Here is an 11,614-nt window from a genome sequence, read left to right as displayed (position 1 = left end):
CATGGACTAATACAGAGCACTAGAGCGCCGATCAAGCTTCCCTTCATAGAATCAGCCTTTGGTGGTTGGGAGTGCAGCACATCTCTCCTCCTGGCCAACTATGATGTCAGCAAACTTAGCTTAATGTCAGTAGTTGATGAATTCTTCAGGCCTGTCGAACACTTTGGGTTACATCTTTAAAAGATCGTTTTCTAGACACGCTAGAACCTAAACCATAGATGGAAGAAAGTGACAGGTAACAGTTGGTATCATTAAATTTTCTTAAATTGCAGGGTTAAATCCTGAACGGAACCAGGTTTTCACTAAGAAAATACAGAAAACTACAAAACAAACCATTATAAGTATGTTCTTTCTTTTTTCAAAGGTAAATCAGTTTCTGAGTGTGCACTTTTCTGGCAAGTTCTTTGATTTTTTTTTTTAAGGGAACAGTGGGGACAGAAAATAGGGAAGAAAATGGTGGAAGTATACCATGGAAGAGGTAAGCGTTTATGGCAAATGAATGTCTCAGATAATAGTATTGTCAGAGCCCTGCTGAAAGTAATTTTAGTTGGGCATCTTGTTGGGCTGGCCAGTCGTGTGTGGGAAGATAACAAGCAAGGTATGAAGACAGTGGCTTTCCCCAGTCGATTGCCTTCCAGCCAACTGGTACACATAACATGAAGCTGTGCTGAGCAGTAACTGTTGATAGATCTACAGTACAATACCAAGCAGAATGTCTCCCTTCTAAGTTGATTGACTTCAGTGGACTTTCAAGGCTGTAATTCTGTTTACTGTTTTCTGTTGCTTGGCTAATCTCCATGACTGAGTCTCCTTTTAAAGTCATCAGTTCATAAGCATTTTCCTGTGCAGAATAATGTTTTCGGTAGCTTTGTTTGGTTCTGTTTTTCTAGGCATCCCATAGAAGTACTTAACTAATATTTCATTAATGTATAATGCTTCAAACACACACCAAAAAACCCCAAATGGTGAAAAAACTCTTTGATGAAGAAAGCATATGTAATTAGAAAAATTGTACCAAACAAGCATAGAACTGAAGAATTCCTTCTTTGTGGCCACCACTTATTAGCAGTAACCCTGAGGTGCTTTTATGAAGTTCAACCAATTTAATTCACTAGCTGTACCAGACAGTGTAGATGTTTCTAGCAACAAACAGTTGTAGGAAAATAACCTTTTCTTCCCTTCAGTCTCCTTTTATTTTGTTAATTGAACCATGTTTTCTGACACAGTAAAATTTTAGCTGTTTTGACATTTCCTTGTTAATTGTGACATCAGGAATGAACGTAGCAGGCCAGCTAAGCTGGGTTCAGCAGCTGGTCTCTAACTGACTTCGAAGTTATGCAGAATGGTGGAACTACAGCATGTTGGTATCTTCTCTTTCAAGGCATTTTTCTAAAATGCTGTATATACCAACTTACTTAGGTACCTGTTGTAATTTTTAAGTGCGGCCTCATGTAATCTTTACCCAGAGAAGATGCCATGTTATTCAGTGGAACTAGTTTCAGTGAGTAAGGATGGTACAGCACAATGGCTACCCTCTAAAGTGTTCCACACATTTCAGAACTACTGTAAGTACTGCGAACTTTAGAAATAGTATCTGAGACTTTAATGCTCAGGATAAATCTTATATATCCAGTCAAAACACCACCACAATTTCCCCCAGAGTGTTTCCTGTCTTTTTAGTTCTTTTAAAAAGGGGTGGACTAACCTGTACTTGGGGTGCTTTGGGATACTGACCAGGATCAGGAAATTAGTCCAAACACCACAGACCACATCTGGAGAGAGGTTCAAAGGACAATCCTCTGCTCATACCATCCTCAATTTTAATGAAACTTGTTTTCTAAATTAATAATCAAGTTCTCTTGCTTCATGTTTCAGAGTGTTGATTTCCCTTGAGACGTTTTGTTTGTAGGTATTCTTTTGTAAAGCTTCTATTTACCATTGAACATGGCATGGCAGATGAATTGAATTCAAAGCCTTTTGTTTTTGATATCAGATTTCTTTATGGAAGGATTTTTTCTGTGTGATTTATGCTTCACATTCCTATTCTTGCATATAGCCACGAATAATCCATTGTTCGTAAGACTATTGTGCCTGACCTTGCACATCACCAGTCTGCAGAGAAACTAGTTTGCACCAAGATACAGGACCCCCAACAGGGGCAGCACCGTCCTGGTGGTAACTTCTATGACTATGTCAGCATAACCACCCTCCTACCCCCCCTACCCCCCCCCACCAATAATTTGTTCATTGGTTGACTTACTGTGTCTTAGCTTCAGACCCTGACTGTAAAATGGGGATAATAATACCAGAGTACTTTGCAGAGAATTTTAAAGTATTACTAATTATGTGTGACAAATGCTTTGAACTATTTTAAAAGTACAATGTGATTGCTTCCACATGGAGCTCTTATTCTATCGTGTCTTCCCCTCCCCTCAGCAGATTTTAGTTTGGCTTTTGCACATTGTCATTATTCTATATCTTCCCTGCCACCACTGTGGGGGTGTAGGGGGTCTGTGTGGGCAGAAAATCCATATTCGTCTACTGTATCGATGTCTCTTCAGAGAGACTTTGGCTCAGGCAGCTCCCTCCCGGTCAGGAATCGGCCGGCGTTGCTGTGATTCAGGCTGAGATGCCTGATGTATCTGATGAAGGGAGGGCAGCTCTGACTCTCAGAAGCTCCCCCTCTGGAAATCTCGTTCTTCTGTGCCTCCACACACGGGACTGCACAGGCGCAGGCCAGCCGCCGGAAGATTTTTTATCGCTTTCCTCAGCATTGCAATGCTATAGCAATATTCCTATTACCAATTTTTAAAAATCTGTAAAAATCCTGCTATAAAAAGTGGGGACATCAGGCTCAAGGGAAAATAACGAGAATTGCTTTGATGGAAGCAACCTATGAATAATATTTATAACTACATTTTACTAATATTTGAAACCAGTCAGTGAATGTGTTTAAAAGTCTTCTGGACAGCTCATAATTTTTAAAAGAGCATACTATTTAGACATAGCATGTAAAATATACAATTTATATCTAAACTTGACAAATGTCTACTCAATCAATTATAAGCACAGCTAAAAATAATTCGCAGGGGCAACAGCCAAAAATACAACTGCAGCAAGCATTCCTAATGTCTAGTACAGCAATAATTTTTTCATAGCCTTCATTAACAGAATTTTCTGCAAGGAAAATGCTACCACCGAAAACGCCCTGCTTTCGGTGAATGGCACTCCAGCTTGGTAGTTGCAGGGATCTTAAGCATGGCCTAAATGGTGCGTGGCAAGTTACTCAGATTATCTTTTTCATACATTCAACAAAGCTCTCATGACAAGCTATATCATCAATCCTAGAACACCTGTCTTCATCTTTTACTTGTATCCATGGTACTGCTGTATCTAGTTGTTTAAAAGCAAACAGTTCTCTCGACTGTTGCAGGACAACAGAATCTTCATGGACAGGTGTACAGGATTTGTTTTCTTCCTGCAAGTTGAAATTGCAAGAGAAACCTAAGTTGTAAATACCAAAGCTGGAATTTTGCCAAGTTAATAACGTTTGTTTCTATTCTAGCAAAGTAGTGCCTTTAACCGTTCTTTAATCAAGCTGTTAAACTTTGCCCTTATACCCAAGCAGATTGCAGATGTGGGAATGAGAACATTCAATAGCAAAAAGGAAACAGATCTCAGTTCTGGGAGCTACCTCCCCACCCACCTTCCAAATACCTTGATGATAGGGGTAGGGTTGCCAGCGCATGCTTGGGAAATACTTGGAGATTGGGTGTGGGGTATGGGGAGGGGCCTTGGTGAAGTATAATGCCATTGGACTACCCTCCAAAGCAGCCATTTTCTCCAGGGGAACTGCTCAGTGTCAGCTGGAAATCAGTTGTAATTCTGGAAGATCTCCATCCTCCACCTGGAGGCTGGCAACCCTAGGTCAGGGACAGACGAGGAAGTTAAAATGGTACAGGAGCATATTAATTCAAGCCAGTGGCAGCAATGATGGGCATCGGCTCACACCCTGGTTCCTCCCATACTGTCAGCAACTGCCAACAGTGCATGAGGAGGCAACCAGTGAACTAACATCAATCACCATTGCCTCTGAAGAGTCCAAGCCAAGTGTCCCCTGCAGCACTGACAAAGCTACAGGGGCTAAGCTCTGCTCGCTGCTGGCCACTAGAGGCCATCCAAGGCAGCGCCCCACTGGTGTGCCCCAGCTAGAAGAAATGGATATGCTGTGGCTTTCAGGGAATGGATGCTGTTTCAAGATCAGCACACTCATTGCCTGTTTGAGTGTCTGGGTAGCCTCCCTACTTCTCCTTATATTTTTGCAAATAATAAAGTTTGTGTACTTTATCCTTCCAAGGAAATTTGCCTAGGCAAAAGTCTGCTCAGAGCTTTTCTACTAGTTGGAAAAGGGGGGGGGACATAAAATGTAGCAACCTTTATTTTGTACACAATAGACCAGTTTTTCCATTTTACAGAAAAGAAGCTAAGGTTAGGCTAATAATTGGTGTGCACAATACATTTCACGATTGGTCAGGGATTCAAACCCAACTCTCACTGGCTGTTGCATAGCACAGACATTTGCCTGTTTCTTTTGTGGTATCATAGCTGTCCGAGTAATTTCCTCTTCCCAATCCCACTAGATAATTAAATTCACGTTATGTGAAGTTATGTAGAGCTAAGGAAAATATTTAACTTGAATTATAATGCTTATCAGATGTTCTAGTCAGATAGAAGCTTGGCCATTGACACAAGAGCCAGCAGTGTTCTTATTTTATACACTGTTTGTCATTTATTAACTTCCTGTCTGTCATGACCAACTCAAGTTTTATAGAATTATAATTATGTATAAATGGATAAATCAGTTACCAGCCATTTATATCTCACTCGGATTGTCAGATGTCCCAATATAACGATTCACTGAAGATTTCTTATATGCTCATCTCACAGGATTTCTTAGGATTTTCCCAGTCATACCATTGGCGCTATAGGGATCTCAATATACCCCAGTGGAGTCACAGAGAAGGCCCATGTTTTATATGCCATTTTCATGCTGTCTCCTTGTTACAGTATGTCTGTGTTTTATTGTTGATAAAATATTGTTGGATAATTCTGGGTTGAATCTTAGAACTCCCATTCACAAAGTGAAGAGAGTCTCCTCCAACAGAAGAAGCTATTGGAGCAAAAATCCTTCTCTAAAGCAAGTCCCCTTTCCCTGGAACTAGATCTGAATGACATTGCAATATCCATGAAATATTTTCTAGTATATTTTTAACCAAGAAAACACAGGCACCCGTCTTTTTCGATCAGTGAAGGCTCCTGTTGTAAAGCAGGCAACAGACACAATAGAGAAAAGCGGGCTGTAGCAGTGATCCTGAGTGAGAGTAAAGGTGTCTCTCTTCGTCTGTGAAATGTTAGAGGGTATACTTCGTACTTTATAAAAGACAATCTAGGTTTGAAACCAAGTTTAATATAAGCTCAGAATCTGAATGGGTGTATCCTATGATCTTGGTTTGAAGTGGCACACCAGCCCTGGGAGTAGTGGATTTGCGGTCCTGTAGGTTTGCCTCTTCCTCTGCTCTACTCAAAAGGGAACTAACCCCAGAAAGCACTACCCCTGGAATTTCTCTCATTTTTGGTAAATGGAGCATATATAACAGTATCCTTCACAAGCCAGTGCTAATTTTGGTTGTGCACCTGTATGATGAATGGCTTTTAAAAGCACTGCTGCATTTTTTATTATGAAGATCTACAGCTAAAAGAACTGATCTTTTCTATAGCATGGAATAGTCTGAATTAAGGGCCCACCAAATCTCCCATTCATCATGGATCTCTCAGTGTCTTTTCTAGTTTGGCCCTTAGCATTCATGTACATGCATTTACATGGATGTGAGCTAAGGACAAGATTCCTTCACTCCCACTCTAAGAGATTTATAGTGCAGACCTAAGCAGAGTTACAACCTTCTAAGTCCATTGAAGTCAATGGGCTTAGACTGGTGTAACTCTGCTTATTGTACTATTAGCTACTATAGATCCTGAGTACCAGCAATTCAGAACATTTTAACAAGACATTGCCAAAAAAGCAAAACAAAAACAGGGACAAAGACCTGAAAACAGACAGCCTTTATCAAGAATAGCTGGAATGTATGTGCCATGTTTTTTTTAAAGAGCATCAAGCCAAAATGTACAGATAACATATTTGAGTTCACAATGAAAATCAGCAATGAGGAAGCCAACCATACACAAATCAATCCCAAAACATTTGTGATAGCTCTCTAAACACCAGTTCCTAAAAGCCCACATATCACTGATGATTTTTTTTTAAATCAGAGCTATCTATTAACCTTCATGACAAACCTAATCCAGAAAACCCTTGTCTTCTGCTAAAGACAAAAATTCTCTCACACAAAAATCCTGAATTTCTGCACTTTTGTTCATATTTACTCCCCCTCCCCACTTTTTAAATTCCTTCCTGATCAAAAGCTGTTAATGAAACTTTCTGCTGTCAGGACAATAATTTTTCAGTAAGGTAATTTGCAAACTAATTATTTGTAAGGTGGCCAGTGCATTAACTCAAACTGTGCTGTGAGCTGTATCACAAATTATTAAACTCAAGATGACTTGCCCGTTCCTTGACAGGTATACGGAGCTACCAAAATCCCATGGGTTGGTCCTGGTACTAACTTGTGCAATGTTTCCAACATAAAGCCAGCATGGGGCAGAATTTAATGGCCAAATTTCAGTTCTTCCCCAGAAATGCCCAGTCAAAATCCAAACAACTGTTTGTCCAGAGTGCCTGTTTTACTGTTTGATCTCTCTCTCTCTCCTTCTCCCTCTGTATCTGCCAGCATTCCCCACTTCACACAGCGCCTGTTAATAAGATTAGTAATTTAAAAACTTGATGGCAATTGGCAAGCATGTTCTCCTTAAGAGCTGGGTTGGCACTGTGTCTCCAGCAGGGCTTGAAGAGCACCTGAAGGGGTGAAGTCAAAGCCTGCTCCACACAACCAGTGGAAATGGAAAAAACCAGGCCGTTATGGGACAACCCGTTCCAGTTTGTGTTTGCTTGCATTTCTTATGCAGTGGGACTGGGAAATGTATGGAGGTTTCCTTATTTATGTCAGATGTATGGAGGAGGTAAGTGCCATTCAAGTTTCTTGACTGCCTCTGGACAAAGAACAAGGGGGCATCACCTTTTATTTATTAAAGCCTGGCTTGTCTTTATCAGAATAGTGTTGAGTGCTCTTCAGAAAGGAATAGCTGCTTTCCTACTTTGTAGCAGCAAGGATAGTGCAGAATGTCCTAGTCTCAATATACTACCTATTTCATTGTTCAACATATTTCTCCTTTGCTTGATAAACGTCCAGTTAGACTGTCAGCTTCTGGACAGAATTTGTTCTTTTTCACTTTTTCAAAGCAAGTTGCTTTTATGACAATTTCTTCCGCTCTGGATGAAGGGCGAGCGTTGAACAAAAGGCTGCAATGCACTAGAAACCAATTCAGCTTTTTGCAGTTTTATAGAAATACAGGCTTCACAACTACTAGAGAGAAGCACAATCATTCCTTATTTTTACTAATGGAAATGTATCCTAGTCATGCAAACAATAGTAATAAATGTATTTCTGTAACAGTAATCAAAAATTTAAGGGGATGACGATACACCTTATAAATACTGTGCATAACCACTTCAGCACATGAGAAACTGCTTTGGAGTCAGACCAATCAATCCAGCTCAGTAGTCGTGTCGTGTGTACTCTGACTCACCATGGCTCTCTAGGGTGTCGGGAGCGGAACGGTCTTTCTTGACAACAGTAATCCAGAACCCTTTCATTGGAAAAGCCAGGGAGTGAACTGAGGGCCTGCTGCCTGTGTGGCATCCTGGAGGCACAATGCATTTCATACGAACCTCCTACATACATTTATGTGGTCTTGGCTAAAGGGGCAATTCAGGGGAAGTGTGTGGAACCTAATTTGGATGGGGGGAATGCCACCTCCTGATCACATGACGCTTTTCGGGTGTCTGACCAAGGAGATGTATTGATTCCACCTGATAGGCTATGATGGCACGTTGCAATGTGACGCCATGAACAAAAAAATGGAAGCTAAGAACAGATTTTTATAATTGACTAGTCCTGCAAAACTGTCCCTTTGACTTTCATTTCCATCACCTCTTACCTTCCTGAGCCCCCCAATCCCATTCCTCTGTGTGTGTGAGAGAGAGAGAGAGAGAGAGAAGTCCCTCAGGCTGCAGAGTTGCACACCACACCACCACTCACACCCTCCCCCATATTTAATCAGGGTCCTCTTTCAGTGTGAGAGCATAGGAATGACTGAGTGTGTCTACTTTGACACACAGGATTCCTTAATCCAGTAACCAAGAACACATACAAATCCAGACCTCTTTTCCTTGGGTCCCTTAGAGAGCGTAATGGGAAATCTCGGTTGAGGATAACATGGGAGTCTTATAGAACAAAGCAAACAAGTTTATTTAGATAGTAAGCACAACTTGTAATTCCCACACCAACCTGTTAGCTGACAGCTAAAGTCTGGGAGCTGGGAGGTGCATATCTTTACAGTTATAATGTCTGATCTTCCAGTGGTTTTTTAGTGTAACAACAGTAACTAAACAGCTTGGCACTTTTCACGGTTTTTAATCTGGGAACAGTACCCAAAGCCTGCCAAGTCAGAATCAATCACAACAGACCCTGGAGTACTCCCTGCCTCACCCAGGATACCGCCTATCCTTCCTCCAAAACCCAACTGCCGTTCTTGTTAGTTGCCTGTTGACAGACAAACTATCCAGGGCTTTCCCCTTTCATTACAAGGTTTCATTTGCCTTTTGCATCATATTGGTCTGCTCTGATCTGGGATAACAGAGGGAAGAACCCACTCCTGTCTGTTATATCTCCTCTTCTCCATTCTCACAATGCTGGAGAAATCATCAGAAGATGAAAAAGGGAGATTGCTTCCTCTTCTCTCCATCATGTCTCTGTCAGCTCTGCAGCTGGGCCGTTCAGTATCCTGGGCTGGGAGGGAGCAAGTATTTCCATTACTCCCCTTAGGAAGAAACAGCAGCCATCCATCTATTTTGGAGAAAGGGGTGTATCCAGAAGTCAAGAAAGCGGAAGAAATAAACCTAGAATTGCAGGAATGCCACCTCACTTATTAACAATTTTCTTCAAAATCTGCATGTAACCATTTTGAGCGTATGCTCTGCTTCAGGTAAAATCTGAACATTCAAAAACATATTTATGTTGCTCACAATAATAAAAAAGACTTTTCTCAAAAGGTTTTCTAGGTCACCTCTGCTGCATATACCTCCGACAGTCGTTTCTATGCTCTGTGGGCAGTAGTGTGTTTGTCTGGTGGGAGGAGTGCATCTTGCACCACCAGAAAGTGCTTCCCACCGCAGGAACATGCCAACATCAGAGGAACAAAGTATAGAACCCAACATACTACTACCACATTTTCTTTCACAAGTCAGTTTGTCTGCTAGAAACTGCGCAATAAATTGGCCCAAATGGTTACATCTTGAAATATGGATGGTCCTTTCTTTTCCTCAGTCTTTCTTTTTGGGTGTTGGTACAGCCTTTTGATTTTCTTTTTGGTGTACTCAGGGGGATGCAGGCTAAACTTTCTTCCTTGGGTGATTCAGGTCATTAAGAATCACCAGTCCTCATCCTTTGTTTCTTTTTCATACTAGAACTTGTCATAGTGTTGAGAGAGGGAAGGTGTGTGTATATTGGAAACGGCTGTTAGGAGCCGTTTGGTGGGAAACCGGCAGAAAAAAAATCCATCTTGAGGTCTGTGATTCTGTTTATCATTTTAATCCCACTATTCCTTCAAGGGTCTCAGACTGGTGTGGATTAGGTTCTCCTCCCCTATTTTACCCTCACAACAGTTCTGTGAGGTAGGTTGGGCTGAGAGAGAATGACTAGCTCAAAGTCACACCACCCCATGAGCTCCGTGGCTGAGTGGGGATTTCAGTCTGAATCTACGTTCCCAGTCCTCATCTGACTCTCTAACCTGCTTACAACATGGGCAAACTGATTCACACATTACAAAATCCACATGGCAGACAGGTGGCCTGGCCACCCATAGGGTCTTTCAGTCAAATGTGTGCCTGGAATCTTGGGCTAGCTACTCAATTTCCAGGTGCACAGAGCATTTGTTTGGATCACAACCTTCTCTTCTGCACCAATCTCCTGATCTGAAGCAGCCCTAGGGAGCCACTCTTTGCCTCGTTGGGGCACAGAGTGGCTCCTGGGTAGTGATGGGCACGATCCGAAAAAAATTAACGACTCAGCAGATCGTGGATCGGCGCCGACGACAATCCCGCATTAACGATCCGCAACGATCATCTCCCGTTCCCGAACCATGACTCGTGGAGGCCAAAACAGGGGACGCTGGTATTCCCAGCTATGTGGGAAGGTGGGTGGTGGCGGCCGCCGCCAGGCCTGGTGGGCACGGGGAAGCGACGACGAGCTGCCTCCCCTCAGGTCCCATTCAGCAACACAGGAGGTCTGTGTTTGGCCGTCAGAGCTGCCTATCAGGGTTTGCAGGGATGAGATTGGAGTGCCCATGGCTACAGATCACCCCCTTCCCCCTCCCTCCCCTGGGTGTCTTCTCCCAACTTGTGACTGCTTTGCTGCTCCGTGGTTGGAAGGAAGCCCTGCTGATCAAGGAAAGCTGGGCTTCCATTCGGATTTCCAGGGCGACAGAAGGAGGGCAAACAGAGCTCAGGCTTTCCCCTGGCTCCGTTGCCAGGGTAATAGATTGCTGGCGCCTGAGTGTCTGGATCCCCGATCCGAGCCCGAACGCAATGATCCAGGCCTCTCCCGATCGTTGGATCGTTGGCCGTGGACGATCACGATCCACCAGGTCACGATCGCGCGATTGCCATTATCGTGGGGTTTTTTCGATCGTAATGCGGATCATGCCCATCTCTACTCTGGGTCCATTAAAGGCTTGGAAAGAGTGAGGGGAATTGTAAACCTCTTCTCCCCGCACACCATGATCCTGATCTGAATCGGGTCCCAGGGTGCATCTGAAAATTGAGCTCCCAACAAGGAAATCCATGTATACGTCTGTTTCAGTCATGTCCACAACATGGACTTTGTAACAAGTGACTGCCCTGACTCAGTGCTAGAACTCAACTGGAATGCTGGAGCAATCACAGTTCTGTTTCAAATGCCACAATAAAATAGCATAATAAAATCAGGCCGTATTAAACATTACCTTAAAACAAATACTGTGAGGTGGGCTACAAGGATGAGGTCCCGTGATTGTATGTTAATCAATGGAGCACAAAACTGATACGCTCATGAAACAGGGAAAGGTTAGTCAGTAAGATTTATTTACAGTTAAAAAACAGTACAGACTTGTAAAAAACATAAGTGAGTATCATACACAAAATACACCACTTTATAAAAATAATTATATAAATATATAATTATATAAAAACTTAGCAATATACATACAAAAGTGTGGGCTTTCAGGGTTAGAAATAAAAGCAGATGTTACTTTGCACATTCCCTGCGGAGTCTACAAACCGCGGCTAAAAATCTGGCACTAGCCAATGTGATCTGGGGGTCAGCACCTAACAGGAGCTTATTCG

General features: G+C 42.4%; 1 protein-coding gene across 1 annotated transcript in view; it reads left to right on the top strand.

Annotated features, from left to right (window-relative positions):
* Window positions 1–6,960: 6,960 nt before the first annotated feature.
* SLC6A20 (solute carrier family 6 member 20) overlaps window positions 6,961–11,614 on the top strand; it is a 35,829-nt gene continuing 31,175 nt past the window's right edge. The window contains exon 1 of the mRNA XM_054991361.1: window positions 6,961–7,134. Within this exon, the coding sequence (XP_054847336.1) occupies window positions 7,014–7,134 (121 nt within the window). The 5' untranslated portion in view covers window positions 6,961–7,013. The remainder of the gene's footprint in view (window positions 7,135–11,614) is intronic.

This window comes from Eublepharis macularius, chromosome 11 (genome assembly GCF_028583425.1).
Source record: "Eublepharis macularius isolate TG4126 chromosome 11, MPM_Emac_v1.0, whole genome shotgun sequence".
Classification (NCBI taxonomy): Eukaryota; Metazoa; Chordata; class Lepidosauria; order Squamata; family Eublepharidae; genus Eublepharis; species Eublepharis macularius.
Note: the sequence above shows the minus strand (reverse complement) of the source record. Positions and strands in the feature narration are given on the sequence as shown.